This window comes from Heterodontus francisci, chromosome 6, assembly GCF_036365525.1.
Source record: "Heterodontus francisci isolate sHetFra1 chromosome 6, sHetFra1.hap1, whole genome shotgun sequence".
NCBI classification, from domain to species: domain Eukaryota; kingdom Metazoa; phylum Chordata; class Chondrichthyes; order Heterodontiformes; family Heterodontidae; genus Heterodontus; species Heterodontus francisci.
In genome coordinates this window covers 24484479-24503618 of record NC_090376.1, presented here as the reverse complement: position 1 = coordinate 24503618, position 19140 = coordinate 24484479, and the positions used below count along the sequence as shown (strand labels likewise).

The 19140-nt window shown below is 43.7% G+C and overlaps 1 protein-coding gene across 5 annotated transcripts in view; it reads left to right on the top strand.

Annotated features, from left to right (window-relative positions):
• Positions 1-19140, top strand: part of LOC137371185 (von Willebrand factor A domain-containing protein 3B-like) — a 293943-nt gene that overhangs the window by 60105 nt on the left and 214698 nt on the right. For all 5 annotated transcript variants that reach the window (XM_068033287.1, XM_068033286.1, XM_068033288.1 and 2 more), the window contains exons 11-13: positions 6028-6166; positions 15107-15238; positions 17759-17857. In XM_068033287.1, coding sequence (XP_067889388.1) covers positions 6028-6166; positions 15107-15238; positions 17759-17857 — 370 coding nt within the window. The remainder of the gene's footprint in view (positions 1-6027; positions 6167-15106; positions 15239-17758; positions 17858-19140) is intronic.

The following is a 19140-nucleotide window of genomic DNA, read 5'->3' as shown; positions in this document are numbered from 1 at the left end:
AAGATGTATTTAAATTCAGTGTGGGTGCAGTGACAAATTTAGAATTGGATATAATGCACAGTGTTAATTGTGTTCAATCGTATGCAGGTGGTGGGCATTAACTGGGGATTCACTTGAGCCGCTATAAATAGGCACAGACTAAAACTGTGGTTGTTGAGTTAGGTGTATGTTTGTAATGTGTAACTCTGTAAATAAATATAAAAGTGTGTAAAGATTAGCTCCAGTTCTATCCTTCACCCAGCTGGCTTTCTGGAATAGAACACACACTCTATGACATATCTAGGACCTGATTAATGGAATAGTAATTTTTAGGTTGACTACAAGTGTTGTGCAAAGTATAGATAAGGCAAAAAAGTTACAGAAATGCAGCAAGATGGGTAAAATAAGAACTTATTCAATTTTAAAGATCAGTAGTTAGCATTAATTAATATCCTGAAATGTCTCATTTACTTGATAAGAATTTACATATCAAATTTTCCTGAAAGGTTTGCGTATAACATGCATAGATTCAATTTTGGCTACCATGATTTTTTGTCATGCCTACTTGCCTCATTTCTATCGTGCCTCTGTCACATTACTTTCAATGCTTTTTTCAAGGATATTACTGATGCTTACCTTTGATTGTCTGACTCCTCTCATATGACCTCGTAGGCGGGGATTCTATAGGCTTTCAAATAGTGAGAGAGAGATAGTGGAGAAAATCTGCAGGGAAATCACAAAAACTATAGAGTGGTGATATTGGAGGACTTTAGTTACCCAAATATTGATTGGCATGTTGTCAGAGTAAAGGGTAAGGAGCGGTTGGAATTTCTGAAATGTGATCAGGAGAACTTCCTGGACCGGTATAATCTTGGTTCAACAAGAAAAGAGGCATTGCTGGATCTGGTACTGGGGAATGAGGTGGGCCAAGTGGACCAAGTGTCTGCAGGGGAACACTTGGGTAAGAGTGATCATCGCTCTAAATTGGAAGAGGGATAATTTCAATGGGATGAGAGGCGATCTAGCCAGGGTAAAAAGGAAACAAAGACTGACATGAAAAACTGTAATGGAACAATTGGTGATCTTTAAGGAGGAGATATTTCAGGTACAGGCTAGGTACGTTCCAACAAGGGCGAAAGGTAGGGGAACCAAAGTTAGGGCTCCTTGAATGGCATGGGAGATAGAGATTATGATGAAACAAAAAAGAGGGTGTTAGATGCATATCAGGTGAATTCTTCAAGTGACAATCAGGCCAAATACAATAAGTTGAGAAGGGAAGTGAAGAGGAAAATAAGACTGGCAAAGAGAGAGTCTGAGAATAGAATGGCAGTTAACATAAAAGGGAGCCCAAAAATCTTCCACTGGCATGTAAATAATACACGGATAATAAGAGGCAGGCTGGGTCCTATTGGGCAAAGAGGGTGATGTATGCTTAGGGGTGCAGGGCAAGGCAAGAATACTTAAATGAGTACTTTGTATCAGCTTTTACTAAGGAAGAAGATGCTGACAAAATATTGGTAGTACTGGAAATTGTAGAGGTAATGGATGGGGTGAAAATTGTTAGGCAGGATGTACTGGATAGGCTGGCTATGCTTAGGATGGACAAGTTGTCAGGTCTGGATGGCTTGCATCCTAGGTTGCTAAAAGAAGTGCGAATGGAGATAGCAGAAGGGCATGCCATAATCTTCCAATCTTCCCTGGATATAGGGGAGGTGCCAGAGGATTGAAGAGTGGCAAATGTGACACCTTTATATATCAAAAAAGCAATGGTCCTAACACTAAACCTTGGGGAACACCATTGTCTACCATCCTCCAGCCTGAAAAACAACCATTTACCACAACTCACTCTTTTCTGTCCTTAAACCAATTTTTTTTTTACCCAAGCTGACACTGACCCTCCTATTTCCATGAGCCTCAATTTTGTTAACCAGCCTTTTATATGCTACTTTGTCAAACACTTTCTTAAAATCAATATAGACTACATCCTTTGCATTCCCTTCATCAATCTTCCCTGTTGCTTCTTCAAGTATTTCAATTAGATTAGTTAAGCACAATCTGTCTTTTACAAAACCGTGCTGGCTCTCCTTAATCAACACAAACCACCCAGAGGCCAATTAAGGGCCACTTAAAGGCATCTTTCCGCCACTGCTAATATTTTACCAGTGGCAGGCGGGCCCTCTGCCATGTGGGGAGGTTGCCCAGTAAAAGCTGGCGGCCTTCCTGTGGACAAGGGGTGGGGAATGGGGCCCTCCTGATCGGGTACCCTGTGGCCCACAGAGGGCCCCTCTTGTACTAGGCACCATCCTCAATGAAAACCACCCCTCCCAAGCGCTCACTAATGACTCCCCCCCTCCCCCCCACCTCATTTCACCTGGGTCTTCCTGAATAGCCCGCCAAGCCCAACACCATTTGCCTTAATTCTGTGGCCACTTCCATGAGTGCTGCTCCGGGCCTCCTGCAATACCAGCAGTGGCCACAGCTCCAATGGTGTTGCTGACCCTGTTGATCTTCCGGCCCTTTGATTGGCTGGCAGCTTTTGGGGCAAGATCTTGTCCATTAAAGGAGACAGCATCCCTGATGGCGGGCAGTTAATTGCCTACCCAATGTTGAATTTGGCCGGGGAGGGTCCGACAAATGGCCAAGGAGGGGGTCCCCTGCCTTTTTCTAGCCCATCATCAGGACCCCTCCTGCCAAAATAAAACTCAGCACAATGACTTCTGGTCCTCCAAGCTCTATTTTTCCTTCTTCCAACACCATGCGCTGAGAACAGCGGTTTTAATTTTATCGAAGATATTTGGTTTTTTGGCCATCAGCCGGGAAAGACATAAATAATATTTAAACTTATTTCTTTGCCTATCAATTGGCCTTACCATGAGCTTCGCTGTCAGAAGCAGTCTTTCACATTTCTACAGGGCAGTTAGCTAGGCTTTGCATACAGGTTCCCAATGGGAAACAGTCTTTGAAGTTTTTCTTTGGCAATCAGCCAACCTCATCACTGGTTCCCAGTTGGGAACAGTCTTTGAATTTTTTTCTGGGCTGTCGGCATCCTCATTTATATGTGCTGCTGTTTCTCCCTGTTCTCTGGAATAAGATTTTTAATTCATGAAATCTGCCTATTTATTAATTCACTTTCAAAGTTTGATTTTGTGTCTCATTGCGGACTTCATCAATGTATTTGGTGCTATTTCTGTTCACTCTGTATAAATCAATTCAAAGGGCACTTTCCACCACAAATTTGCCGATTTTATTTACTTAATTTGAGCTCATCTTCCCTCACCATCTTCCTAAATCACCCTCTAAACTGTCTCCTTCCCACTCACACATCCAACTTCACTATCACATAAACTCCAACCCCATCCTCTTTAGAATAAATAAAAACAGAAAGTGCTGGAAATACTCAGCCGGTCAGGCAGCATCTGTGGAGAGAGAAGCAGAGTTAACGTTTCAGATCTGTGACCTTTCATCACAACTTTCCAGCACTTTCTGTTTTTATTTCAGATTTACCAGCATCTGCAGTGTTTTGCTTTTATTTTACTGTTTATAATCAATCTGCCATTTAAATACTATGGCCCAACCTCCTGCCTTATGAGCCACTCACTGTCAGATACTTGTCAACATAAGCATAACCATCTTCCACAACACAAACTGATGGCTCACACTATTATAACAATAACAACAATAAATCTCCTTGCTTTACAGAGACGCAATTAGACTGAAATGGATGCCAAGCCAAAAAAGAAGTTCGGAGATTTGACTAAAAGCTTGGTTAAAGAGGGGGGCTTTAAGGAGGGTTGTAAAGAGGAGAGAGACTTGAAGGTGGAGGTGCTTAGGGAAGGAATTCCTGAGCATGGAGTCTAGGTGGCTGAAGGCATGGCTATAAATGGTGGAGTGAAGGGAGGAGCGATGCGAAAGAGACCAGAGACAGAGGAATGGAGAGTACAATTGTATAAAGATTTTTATAACATCAATTTACTAAATGCTTTATACAAATGGTATTGAATTCACACATTACATACAAGCTCATCAGTCTCCCATGACCTGGGGTGTCAACACCAAGTGTGAAATGAGGTTAGAAAGCAGGACATAATTACATCAGGTGGTCTTTGGATTTGGGCTCTCTGGATTATAAATCCAGGCCTCTGGATTACTAGTCCAGTAACCAATCACTACACCACTGTACCCACGTAAAGGATTGAACATAGATTTAAAGACTGAAAATAATGGCAAGTCAAATATTAAAAGCAGGACTTTTTCTTGCTCTGGATTTTCTTATGCTGTCACTTTAGTCAATTATTATTTGACCAAATGACTCCCTAAAACCAGCCCAAAAATCACCACAAATCTCATTTTGTTCTTTCCCCATCATTTATAAGAATTCCCCTCTTTTTGCTTTGATTATAGTTTTCTTTTATTATTTTGGCTTGTGTGTTGCTAAAGCTTGCTGTTTCCATCCTGGCCTAGTTTCTTTTTTTCATTTCTTCACACTGGCCTCCATGATCTCTTCCACACACATCACAAATAAAAAGCTACTATAGGGTTACTAAACATTGTCAAATTTGGATTCTTCCCCATGCCTGCACACCCCCTGGGAATAGCCTACCAAAATGATGGAGAAATTGTTGCTGGGCTAGTGCTGTGCTCCCATTCTGCCCCAATTGCATACTTAATGGCCACTGTCTCTGCTGTGACTGACCAAATGATGCAATGTGCTAACAACAACAACACAACCAATTTCTGCATGAGACAGGAATTGACAGGAACATACCTTACTGGTTTTGCTACACCTAGCTCAGACCATGTCAGTCATTCAGAGGTCTCATCTCAATGTTCTGCTGCAGAATGTAATTGTATTGCCGTTGGGACTTTGGGCTGGATTTTCCGTTTGGGGGCGGAGTCCCGACGACTTGATCAAATGCGGGTCCGCATTCCGCACTGTGCCGGGAATAGTCACCCAAAATGATTTTTGGCAAGAGGACAATTAGTGGCCAGAGGGTGCGTTCGCTGTCCAATTAAGGATGGCGGGTGGGCTCCCGAAGCTGGAGGACCAATAGGAGGCCTTCCAGTGATGACACATTGACAGCCCCACCCTCTGAGGTGGGAGTTGCAGATGCCTGCAGAGAGAGAGAGGGAGCCTCAGAGTGGAAGCACCCTCTGAAGACCAGGTAAAAAACATTAATTTTAAAAACAGCCACAGCTGCCAGGCTGTGGTCGTGGAGGGGTAACCCCTCCGCTGGGCAGCCATCAACCGCAGCTATGGCCTGACAACCATGGCGGATGGGTTCCTCGTGGGCAGAAGTGCTGCCTTTCTCCCATTTCCCGCCTGGAGACCGCCTCCTCTCACTGGCCATGTTTCAGCTGCACTGTGGGGCCTGTCAGCCAACTGAACAATTCCAGTCAGCAAGGGAAAGAAGCTTTAATAGGCCCCTTAATTACCTCAAGTGGCTACGGCTGTTTGCCGGCTGGTAGCTATTCCACCCCCTACCCAGCCTTCTCTAAAATGGCTCAGGTGCGGGATGGTGCCATGGTGCCAGCATCGCAGCACGCCGGCCAGTGGTGCAAAATTCCACGCATGCCCACTTCTGGTCCCGCCTTCGAAAATCCTGCCCTTTGTGGCTTCAGGTAAAGTGCAAACGTAGGCAGTTAAGTCAGCGCTTGGGGCAGAAGAATCATCCTTATTAACAGGGAACATTATTTTTTCTAATGAGATTCCTTCTCAGTTGTTTTCTACCCATTCTCGCTTTTGAAATTTCTCTGGACCACATTGCTTTCTGAACAGGAAGGATGAGCTGGAGACATTCAAAGAGACGAATGCCAATTGTATTTTATAACAAACCACTAGGAGGCGTGCGACAGCATCTCTTAGGCTGAAACTTCTCAATACATACTTGCTATGGAAACTTGGGAGCCTTTCTATCCAACACTGTACTAGCAAACAATAATATAGTTTCAGCACTACACTAAATTAGATTACACTTGAATGTGTCAAAGATTTGTAAAGTTGTTCTTTTGTACTGAAGTATTCTTTTGGTTTCATTTTCTTTTTCACAGAATTGACTGGCTTCAGCAGGGGAGTAGGGAGCTCTTTGGGACCATAATTGAGGATCAGATCTACGTCCTGGTTGACACCTCTCAATCCATGAATGATAAGCTTGAGTTGGTTCAAAGAAAGATCTTTCAACTCATGCAGGTTTATTACGAAGCAGTTCTGACTCTTAGAAAATTTTATTTCCAGGCTAAGAAGCTTTTTCAATAAGCTACTAGTTATTAGGTCAATGATTTGGTGCAGCACATCTCAAAACAATCCTGTAAATTTTCTATGTGCGACCGCATGTAGTGAGACTTGCTGCCTGATCTACCATTTTCCATTAGATAGACCCAGAGGCTATGAAAGTGCTAATTTTTCAGCAGATTTGCATGACAAATCATTTGCTGCAACAAATCACTTGTTCTACTAATTACTAGTTGCAGTCAGTTAAGACTGCTTCCTAAGGTAACTGAATTTGCTTTGCCAGATTGTGATGGAAATTTTGCTTTCTCTAGAGAACAGCTCCAAAATAAGGCTTTTTTTAATATCAAAACATCTGTACTGGAAATGATACAAATGACTTGTTCTGAACCAACACCAGTGTAAAGAAGACACACTTTAGCTGTCTGTCTATTCTAGCACATGAGGTTGCCTTCCAGTATGAACTGCTGCCATAATTGACAGCCATGAACATTTAGTGTATTCCCCCTTCTATCATTCACTTTTGCCCTTGATTTCATTAGCGTTGCCATAAGATTTTTGTTTTTAATATCTGCACTTTTATATGCACGTTATGTAGTGGTTAAATAGCTAAAGCATTGGTAATAATTAATCGTTGTCAGGTAATTCCTCTAAATCTTTTGGCACTTAAATTTTGAGCCCAGACTGCCAACACCTGATTATCTTCCAACTTTCAGTGTAATATCCTCCATGAGATAAGCATATTTTGTATGCTATTACTAGGTGTATATTTATGTAGATAGTGAATCTTCCCTAATGCATTGGGGTACCAGAACCCAAGGCGGTCGATAAGAGGGGAATCCTTTTTGGTCCCCGTGGTCATCAAATTACTGCCCATTTGGCATCCAACTTCTAGATTTTTGTATACATGGTGTCTTACGAGAACAGTGTTTCTGTTGCTTGACATTAATTGTAAACATTTTCTATAATGACAGTACTGTTTTCCTTTGCGTACCTGACAACGTCTTTCGGAGGTTAGCACATGGGGACTCTATAGAAATATGTCAGCATTTGACGAGGAGTCCCCACACAAAAAAGTTTGAAAACCACGAACATTCCAGTTCACAATCAAACACAATCTAAAGGATTTGCAGAAATTACATGCTTGAAGGCCTGAGAAATCTGTTCTGGAAGCAATTGTATGCCAACCATTTAAATTACAGCTTTTTTAGAAATTCATTCATGGGATGTGGGTGACGCTGGCCAGGCCAGAATTTATTGCCCATCCCTAATTTCCCTTGAGAAGGTGGTGGTGAGCTGCCTTCTTGAACCACTGCAGTCCATTTGGGGTAGGTACACCCACAGTGCTATTCAGAAGGGAGTTCCAGGATATTGACCCAGCGGCAGTGAAAGAACGATGATATAGTTCCAAGTCAGGATGGTGTGTGACTTGGAGGGGAACTTGCAGGTGGTGGTGTTCCCACGTATTTGCTGCCCTTGTCCTTCTAGTTGGTAGAGGTCACAGCTTTGGAAGGTGCTGTCTGAGGAGCCTTGGTGCATTGCTGCAGTGCATCTTGTAGATGGTACACACTGCTGCCACTGTGCGTCGGTGGTGGAGGGAGTGAATGTTTGTAGATGGGGTGCCAATCAAGTGGGCTGCTTTGTCCTGGATGGTATCAAGCTTCTTGAGTGTTGTTGGAGCTGCACCCATCCAGGCAAGTGTAGAGCATTCCATCACATTCCTGACTTGTGCCTTGTAGATGGTGGACAGGCTTTGGGGAGTCAGGAGGTGACTTACTCGCCTCAGGATTCCTAGCCTCTGACCTGCTCTTGTAGCCACGGTATTTATATGGCTACTCCAGTTCAGTTTCTGGTCAATGGTAGCCCCCAGGATGTTGATAGTGGGGGATTCAGCGATGGTAATGCTGTTGAATGTCAAGGGGAGGTGGTTAGATTCTCTCTTGTTGGAGATGGTCATTACCTGGCACTTGTGTGACGCGAATGTTACTTGCCACTTATCAGCCCAAGCCTGAACCCAAGCATATGGGCATGGACTGTCTTGGTATCTGAGGAGTTGTGAATGGTACTGACCACTGTGCAATCATCAGCAAACATCCCCACTTCTGATCTTATGATGGAGTGAAGGGCATTGATGAAGCAATTGAAGATGGTTGGGCCTAGGACATTACCCTAAGGAACTCCTGTGGCGATATCCTCAGGCTCAGATGATTGGCCTCCAACAAGCACAACCATCTTCCATTGTGCTAGGTATGACTCCAGTGGAGGATTTTCCCCCTGACTCCCATTGACCTCAGTTTTGCTAGGGCTCCTTGATGCCATACTCGGTCAAATGCTGCCTTGATGTCAAGGGCAGTCACTCTCATCTCACCTCTTGAGTTCAGCTCTTTTGTCCATGTTTGAACCAAGGCTGTAATGAGGTCAGGAGCTGAGTGGCCCTGGCGGAACCCAAACTGAGCGTCACTGAATAGGTTATTGCTAAGCAAGTGCCGCTTGATGGTACTGTTGATGACACCTTCCATCACTTTACTGATGATTGAGTGTAGGCTGATGGGGCGGTAATAGGCCGGGTTGGACTTGTCCTGCTTTTTGTGTACAGGACATACCTGGGAAATTTTCCACATTGCAGGGTAGATGCCAGTGTTGTAGCTGTACTGGAACAGCTTGGCTAGGGGCGCGGCAAGTTCTGGAGCACAAGTCTTCAGTACTATTGCAGGAATATTGTCAGGACCCATAGCTTTTGCAGTATCCAGTGCCTTCAGTCGTTTCTTGATATCACGCGGAGTGAATCGAATTGGCTGAAGTCTGGCATCTGTGATAAAAGCAAAATACTGCGGATGCTGGAAATCTGAAACAAAAACAAGAAATACTGGATTCACTCAGCAGGTCTGGCAGCATCTGTGGAAAGAGAAGCAGAGTTAACGTTTCGGGTCAGTGACCCTTCTTCGGAACTGACAAATAATAGAAAAGTCACAGATTATAAACAAGTGAGGTGTGGGTTGGGCAAGAGATAACAAAGGAGAAGGTGCAGATTGGACCAGGCCACATAGCTGACCAAAAGGTCACGGAGCAAAGGCAAACAATATGTTAATGGTGTGTTGAAAGACAAAGCATTAGTACAGATTAGGTGTGAATATACTGAATATTGAACATCAGCAAGTGCAAACCTGAAGAAAAACAACCTGAAAAAAACAGTGGGTAAGCAAACTGAACAAACTAAGATGAAATGAAATAAATGCAAAAAAAGATTGTAAAAAATGTAAAAAGGAATGCAAAAAAAAGATGCCAGACTTCAGCCAATTCGATTCACTCCGCGTGATATCAAGAAACGACTGAAGGCACTGGATACTGCAAAAGCTATGGGTCCTGACAATATTCCTGCAATAGTACTGAAGACTTGTGCTCCAGAACTTGCCGCGCCCCTAGCCAAGCTGTTCCAGTACAGCTACAACACTGGCATCTACCCTGCAATGTGGAAAATTTCCCAGGTATGTCCTGTACACAAAAAGCAGGACAAGTCCAACCCGGCCTATTACCGCCCCATCAGCCTACACTCAATCATCAGTAAAGTGATGGAAGGTGTCATCAACAGTGCCATCAAGCGGCACTTGCTTAGCAATAACCTATTCAGTGACGCTCAGTTTGGGTTCCGCCAGGGCCACTCAGCTCCTGACCTCATTACAGCCTTGGTTTCTTCCTTTTTTTTTGCATTCCTTTTTACATTTTTTACAATCTTTTTTTGCATTTATTTCATTTCATCTTAGTTTGTTCAGTTTGCTTACCCACTGTTTTTTTCAGGTTGTTTTTCTTCAGGTTTGCACTTGCTGATGTTCAATATTCAGTATATTCACACCTTCTTTTGGGCCTCCTTATCTCGAGAGACAATGGATACGCGCCTGGAGGTGGTCAGTGGTTTGTGAAGCAGCGCCTGGAGTGGCTATAAAGGCCAATTCTGGAGTGACAGGCTCTTCCACAGGTGCTGCAGAGAAATTTGTTTGTTGGGGCTGTTGCACAGTTGGCTCTCCCCTTGCGCCTCTGTCTTTTTTCCTGCCAACTACTAAGTCTCTTCGACTCGCCACAATTTAGCCCTGTCTTTATGGCTGCCCGCCAGCTCTGGCGAATGCTGGCAACTGACTCCCACGACTTGTGATCAATGTCACACGATTTCATGTCGCGTTTGCAGACGTCTTTATAACGGAGACATGGACGGCCGGTGGGTCTGATACCAGTGGCGAGCTCGCTGTACAATGTGTCTTTGGGGATCCTGCCATCTTCCATGCGGCTCACATGGCCAAGCCATCTCAAGCGCCGCTGACTCAGTAGTGTGTATAAGCTGGGGATGTTGGCCGCTTCAAGGACTTCTGTGTTGGAGATATAGTCCTGCCACCTGATGCCAAGTATTCTCCGAAGGCAGCGAAGATGGAATGAATTGAGACGTCGCTCTTGGCTGGCGTACGTTGTCCAGGCCTCGCTGCCGTAGAGCAAGGTACTGAGGACACAGGCCTGATACACTCGGACTTTTGTGTTCCGTGTCAGTGCGCCATTTTCCCACACTCTCTTGGCCAGTCTGAACATAGCAGTGGAAGCCTTACCCATGCGCTTGTTGATTTCTGCATCTAGAGACAGGTTACTGGTGATAGTTGAGCCTAGGTAGGTGAACTCTTGAACCACTTCCAGAGCGTGGTCGCCAATATTGATGGATGGAGCATTTCTGACATCCTGCCCCATGATGTTCGTTTTCTTGAGGCTGATGGTTAGGCAAATTCACACCTAATCTGTACTAATGCTTTGTCTTTCAACACACCATTAACATATTGTTTGCCTTTGCTCCGTGACCTTTTGGTCAGCTATGTGGCCTGGTCCAATCTGCACCTTCTCCTTTGTTATCTCTTGCCCAACCCCCACCTCACTTGTTTATAATCTGTGACTTTTCTAATATTTGTCAGTTCCGAAGAAGGGTCACTGACCCGAAACGTTAACTCTGCTTCTCTTTCCACAGATGCTGCCAGACCTGCTGAGTGAATCCAGCATTTCTTGTTTTTGTTTCTGGCATCTGTGATGCTGGGGACTTCAGGAGGAGGCCGAGATGGATCATCAACTCGGCACTTCTGGCTGAAGATTGTTGCAAATGCCTTATCTTTCACACTGATGTGCTGGGCTCCCCCATCATTGAGGATGGGGATATTTGTGGAACCACCTTCTCCAGTTAGTTGTTTAATTGTCCACCACCATTCATGGCTGGATGTGGCAGGACTGCAGAGCTTAGATCTGATCCGTTGGTTATGGGATCGCTTAGCTCTATCTATCACATGCTGCTTATGCAATTTGGCACGCAGATAGACCTGTGTTGTAGCTTCACCAGGTTGACACCTCATTTTGATGTATGCCTGATGCTGCTCCTGGCATGCCCTCCTGCACTCTTCATTGAACCAGGGTTGGTCTCCTGGCTTGATGGTAATGGTAGAGTGGGGGATATGCCGGGCCATGAGGTTACAGATTGTGGTTGAGTACAATTCTGCTGCTGCTGATGGCCCACAGCGCCTCAGGGATGCCCAGTTTTGCATTGCTAGATCTGTTCGAAATCTATCCCATTTAGCACGGTGATAGTGCCACACAACATGATGGAGGGTATCCTCAATGTGAAGGTGGGACTTTGTCTCCACAAGGACTGTGCGGTGGTCACTCCTACCAATACTGTCATGGACAGAAGCATCAGCAGCAGGCAGATTGGTGAGGACGAGGTCAAGTATGTGTTTCCCTCGTGTTGGTTCCCCCACCACCTGCCGCAGACCCAGTCTAGCAGCTATGTCCTTTAGGACGCGGCCAGATCCGTCAGTAGTGGTGCTGCCAAGCCACTCTTGGTGATGGACATTGAAGTCCCCCACCCAGAGTACATTTTGTGCCCTTGCCACCCTCAGTGCTTCCTCCAAGTGGTGTTCAACGTGGTGGAGTACTGAGTCATCAGCTGAGGGAGGGCGGTAGGTGGTAATCAGTAGGAGGTTACCTGTTACTATTACCTGTCGACAGGAATAGTGCCGGAAGACTGGAGGATAGCAAATGTTGTCCCCATGTTCAAGAAGGGGAGTAGAGACAGCCCTGGTAATTATAGACCTGTGAGCCTTACTTCGGTTGTGGGTAAAATGTTGGAAAAGGTTATAAGAGATAGGATTTATAATCATCTTGAAAAGAATAAGTTCATTAGCGATAGTCAGCACGGTTTTGTGAAGGGTAGGTCGTGCCTCACAAACCTTATTGAGTTTTTCGAGAAGGTGACCAAACAGGTGGATGAGGGTAAAGCTGTGGATGTGGTGTATATGGATTTCAGTAAGGCGTTTGATAAGCTTCCCCATGGTAGGCTATTGCAGAAAATACGGAAGTATGGGGTTGAAGGTGATTTAGAGCTTTGGATCAGAAATTGGCTAGCTGAAAGAAGACAGAGGGTGGTGGTTGATGGCAAATGTTCGTCCTGGAGTTTAGTTACTAGTGGTGTACCGCAAGGATCTGTTTTGGGGCCACTGCTGTTTGTCATTTTTATAAATGACCTGGATGAGGGTGTAGAAGGGTGGGTTAGTAAATTTGCGGATGACATGAAGGTTGGTGGAGTTGTGGATAGTGCCGAAGGATGTTGTAGGTTACAGAGGGACATAGATAGGCTGCAGAGCTGGGCTGAGAGATGGCAAATGGAGTTTAATGCGGAAAAGTGTGAGGTGATTCACTTTGGAAGGAATAACAGGAATGCAGAGTACTGGGCTAATGGGAAGATTCTTGGTAGTGTAGATGAGCAGAGAGATCTTGGTGTCCAGGTACATAAATCCCTGAAAGTTGCTACCCAGGTTAATAGGGCTGTTAAGAAGGCATATGGTGTGTTAGCTTTTATTAGTAGGGGGATCGAGTTTAGGAGCCACGAGGTCATGCTGCAGCTGTACAAAATTCTGGTGCGGCCGCACCTGGAGTATTGCGTGCAGTTCTGGTCACTGCATTATAGGAAGGATGTGGAAGCTTTGGAAAGGGTGCAGAGGAGATTTACTAGGATGTTGCCTGGTATGGAGGGAAGGTCTTACGAGGAAAGGCTGAGGGACTTGAGGTTGTTTTCGTTAGAGAGAAGGAGGAGGAGAGGTGACTTAATAGAGACATATAAGATAATCAGAGGGTTAGATAGGGTGGATAGTGAGAGTCTATTTCCCCGGATGGTGATGACAAACACGAGGGGACATAGCTTTAAGTTGAGGGGTGATAGATATAGGACAGATGTCAGAGGTAGTTTCTTTACTCAGAGAGTAGTAGGGGCGTGGAACGCCCTGCCTGCAACAGTAGTAGACTCGCCAACTTTAAGGGCATTTAAGTGGTCATTGGATAGACATATGGATGAAAATGGAATAGTGTAGGTCAGATGGTTTCATAGGTCGGCGCAACATCGAGGGCCGAAGGGCCTGTACTGCGCTGTAATGTTCTATCTATAGGTTACCTTGCCCATGTTTGACCTGATGACGTGAGACTTCATGGGGTCTGGAGTCAATGTTGAGGACTCCCAGGGCAACTCCCTCCCTACTGTAAAGCACTGTCCCGCCACCTCTGGTGGGTCTGTCCTGCCGGTGGGACAGGACATACCCGGGGATGGTGATGGCAGTGTCTGGGACATTGTCCGTAAGGTATGATTCCGTGAGTTTGACTATGTCAGGCTGTCCTGCCTGTGGGACAGCTCTCCCAACTTCGGCACAAGCATCCAGATGTTAGTAAGGAGGACTTTGCAGGGTCGACAGGGCTGGGTTTGCCGTTGTCGTTTCCGGTGCCGAGGTCGAAGCCGGGTGGTCCGTCCAGTTTCATTCCTTTTTATTGACTTCGTAGCGGTGAGGTACAACTGAGTGGCTTGCGAGGCCATTTCAGAGGGCATGTAAGAGTTAACCACATTGCTGTTGGTCAAAATACATCATGATCATTAAAAGGAAACTTATCAAGTTCTTTGAATTAATTGCTACACAATAGCCTACCTTTGCTAAGACGACAAAAATGGCAAGGTTGAGGAAAGACCTTTTGGCTAATTGAAGCTTATTGTTCTTGTATCTGAATTCTCCGACGTTAGCTAACAGATTTTGGATGCCCTTAACTTTTCAACTTTATGAAACAAATTGTTTTTTTTTAATAATGGTTCCATGTTAGTATTAACAGGTGATCTTGAGTGGTCACTATTCCAAACTAACATGCTTTATCACTGCTACATAAATGAGACTGTCGTGTCTTTTCTGTCTGGCATCTGCCATTCGGTTGGGGATATCGAGTAATGCTTTGGAGAGCTCTTTGTTTTGGTGATGGATTTTTCAATTGAAAAATCACCCACATATTTTCGATATTGTTTTATTGGTTTTAATTGTAATGGATATTGAGGTACACTGCTTAATGAAACACAGTTCTCTTTTATAATCCAAATTATATTGCTAGTTACTTGGCCACAGTTCAATCTCAAATGCTGTTATGTGGTCAGCTGGTAGTGGACAGCAAATATGTTAGTGTTGCTCCCTATATTATCTACATATCTGTCTTATGCTTGATGTTGCATCTAAAGACCCAAGCAACAAAGGGGGTGAAGTTTGACCTGGGAGGTAACATTAAGGATTTGGCAGCTCATCTTACACTCTGCCCAATTTTCTTTAAGGGTGTAAAATTGCTGCTGATCTGCTATCAACCATTTTACACTCCTGCCCAAGACAATGTCATCCCCCTTGGCCTCTAATAGCAGAATACCTGAAAACAAATGTCATCTAAAGTTGGAATTTGAGTCTGGGACTCCCATTCCATGAGGAAGTGGATGCAACCATAAGATCTCATCATGCGGCAGCATATGTAATGTAACATAACATGAATTTCTGTCTTTTAAGACACATTTACTCGAATATTTACTTTATTCAGGAACAGATTCGACACAAGACCAAATTCAATTTTGTGAAGTTTGATTCCATAGTTGAACCCTGGCAGGAGAAACTGGCAGAAGTAAATGAAAATAATCTGGAAAGTGCGTGGTCTTGGGTTAAAGGACTTCAGGTATACATATTTACAAATATCTGAAACATCTTTCTCATTAAGAATCCAATAGTAAACAATTTATATATTTTGTCTCCAGTTCCACATGAGTCAGATATAACATTAGGTTGCAGTGAAATCAAGAATATAATAATGCTATAATAAAGCCTTTTAAATATTCACTCATAAAATGGGTTTTAGAGTTTGAACTGTGGGCTTCGATTGAAGGATGAAAAGCACCCAGGACACTGCCTGGTGCTCTTTGATTAGTGCCATGGGAAACTTTGCACCCATCTAAGCAGGCACACAGGCCTTGGTCTCATCCAAAGTCTGCAGTGCAGCACTTATTTGGTACTACACTGAAGTATCAGCCAAGATTGTTTGCTCAAGTCTGGAGTGAGGCTTAAAGCCACATTTTTCTGATTCGGCAGTGATAATGCTACCTTATTATCCCTTCATGTTGGATATGCAGAAATTTGAAAACTGTGAATGAGAGGCTATATTTATTTTGGGGGAATAGCATACCATGGACTTTTGTGATGGAAAGTGACATGTATTGTAATGGCCTAACCGGTGTGCTAACTATTTGGTAAACATGCACTTCAGAAATTGTTATTAGGATTAGATTCCATTTTTACAAACAATTAAGAGTGCCCATATTACCAAAATTAATCCTGCACACATATAACAACGTGAGTATCTTCTTGGCTGTTTCTTGCTTACCTCTTTCTGTATCTCGAGATCATTAGTTAATATCAAAGTTATTTTTTAAAAAAACTTTTTCTCCTCAGTGGTCTCATGCACCTGGGTCACACACGATTGCAGCTGTTCTATTTCGAAACCTCCGCTGCTGTCACTTTGAGCTGCCCGTTTTCCTCCCTCTTCCCCTGATTCTGCCACTTTTGAACCAGAGAACCAGAGAGGCAGTTGTGACAGCAGCCTGGGTTAAGTTGATTTGCTGTTTTTCTGTCTGCTCTAATGACCTATTTCTGATTCCCTGTTCATGCTGCCAGTTAAATAACGTAGGGAGTTTTGTATCACAGGCCGTGACAGGCGACTTGAATTCAGATTTTAATATTTGTTCCAGGACTACATGGAGAGAGCTGTTACATTCTGATCCTTCACATTTTTATTTGAAACAGTGCTGATTATATTTGCCTGCTAGCTCATACCCCCATCCTTTTGCTCTTTGGGTTTTTAAGGTTCTTTGGAAATTTAAATTCTGTGATATTTTCATAATTCATTCACAGATAATTGACTGCACTTATTCTTGATTGCATTGGAGATGCATTATTCAACAAGTGGCAGCCAGTTCTTAGCAACTGCAGATTAACATATGACTCATATAAATAAAGTACCCAGATACTAGTTTGAAGTTGTACAATGATTAAAATGCTTACTCCTTCATAAATGAAACATTTTGTTCTAATTGTCTCTTAGTTAATACTGTGGATGACAACATTTAATTTATGTTAGAATTAATTTTTTATTGGATGACGTGCAGACAGTAACTGTCATGAGACCATACAATTATCTTTGAACTGTGCATGGTGTAGGATCTGTCTGTCAGGCTGGAGGTGTGTTGGTTATTTGATGTTTTATGTGGTTATGTAGATGGTTGTCCTATCAGTATCAGAATTAATCAAAGGATTATTAAGGTAGCATCAAAAAGCACACCTTTCAGTTTGTGAACTAAATTTACTTACATGATCGTTGCGCAGTGCAGTGTTCTGTCATTTTTTTTTAGCAGTAAGATAAATATACATTTAATTCTCAAAAATACAGAGTCCAGTTTTCTCCCCATCTCTCATGAAAGCGTTACCATTCGCTGACCTATGGTTCTATAGGTACCAACTAATTGGCCCTTCTTCATATGTGAGCCTATATGGTGGATGTTGGCGGACTATTTGCATGATCCTGCCCCCAACTGACTTTCACACATGTACAGGTTGCAGCCAGTGATGCTGGATAGCAATCATGAGCAGGAATCTAAGATTATTTTCCCATATGCCTAGCTTTGGGTGCTGGATAATTTTAGGCCTGGCTGGAACTAACAAGCTCAGTACAGACTAAAAGTACACAATGTTTAAAAAAACCCCATAATAAAATGGAAACAGAAATGAGCAGTTTGGATCCTGTGGACAGGATTGCAAGGCTGTTGGGCTAAACATAATCCACAAGCTATAGTTTGGACACACTGGACTAGCAGTTTCCAACATGGTGAATTCTCAATCTCAGCACTCGACAGAGGTTAAATGCTTCCCTTTGCAAATATAACTTCCTGCTGCATACACCTGGTTTTACTTTTAAAAAATGGCTGGGAATTTCCCTGGAGCTGCTCCCACTCTGCTGACGTAACTTTGCTGGAAGTGTGGGCAAAATGATGTTTCTGCTGCACTGAGTGTAAAGTTGGGGCGATGGAGTGGAAGGAGCTCTGGATCATTATCTCACCAAAATCAGGGTTCCGTGTAGTTGTGGTATTGTCAGGTTTAGATTTACTTTTGAGAAGTTCAGATTGAGCAACGATCTATCTCCATACAGGTTGGGGGTTCCACAAATACGCTTGGAGCAGTACGACTTGCTCTTGCTGATGCTGGCACTCAAGCTATCTACCTCCTTACTGATGGAAGACCTGATCAGGTATAGTGCTGTATGTAAAAATACAACATAATGTTAGTTGAATAAAATCTGAAGGTGTCATTGTCACCTTACAATGACAAACTTTGTTATTACAAGCCTCTCATGACACCAAACATTACAAAGAGTCACAGCTGAAGCTCTTTAGTATTCAGTAGAGGATTTCAAGTCTCAGTAAGACAAATCACTAATGATTGTTAAAATGAAGGCAGGCAGCCTCATTATAATATTCAAAGGAGCATACCCAGCTCCCGTGTGCAGATTGGTTGCCTGCGCCTTGTTCCACCTCTGTTAAAACCAGAAGTGGGTGGGTTTGAGGCGGGTTGGGTTCCTGCTTCAGATTTTTTGCATTTTTACCTCTGATACAACCGCAACCCACCCATTTTTTGGCATTAATATTTAGCAAGGTTAATATATCCAAGTATCTATATTTGGCCCCCTCCTTTTCCTCATCTTTGGGGGTGCGGGGGTGGGGGAGGTTGCTGTGGGGGGTGGGTGGGGAGGTGGTGGGAGTTTTATATTCTCCCCTGTGGCAGGTTTGGAGGCATGGAGAACATGTAATCAGGTGGGATGGTGGCAGGAAGTGGGGTGGGGGGGGGACCCAGCCACCTTCCTGCCTCTGCCAAAATGAAAATAAAGGCAAAATACTGCAGATGCTGGAAATCTGAAACACAAACAAGAAATGCTGGAAATACTCAGCAGGTCTGGCAGCATCTGTGGAGAGAGAAGCAGAGTTAATGTTTCAGGTCAGTGACCCTTCGTCAGAACTGGCAGATATTAGAAATGTAAAAGGTTTTAAGCAAGTAAAGCGGGGGTGGGGCATGAGATAACAAAAGAGAAGGTGTTGATAGGACAGAGGGTCACGGAGAATAACTGACCAGAAGGTCATGGAGCAAAGGCAAATGGTACGTTAATGGTGCGCTAAAAGACAATGCGTTAGTACAGAGAGGGTGTTAATAGACAGAAAACTGAGCAGCCTGGCCCCAAGCACAAACATGAAAAAAGTGGGCAGGCACAGTAGAAACAAACTAAACAAACTAAAATAAAATAAACACAAAAAATAAAATGAAAAAAGAAAAAATAACTAAAATAAAATCATGCTGTGAAATTATTAAACTCAATGTTCAGTCCGGCAGGCTGTAGTGTGCCTAATCGGTAAATGAGGTGCTGTTCCTCGAGCTTGCGTTGATGTTCAGTGGAACACTGCAGCAATCCCAGGACAGAGATGTGAGCATGAGAGTAGGGGGGAGTGTTGAAATGGCCAGCAACCGGAAGCTTTTGGACTG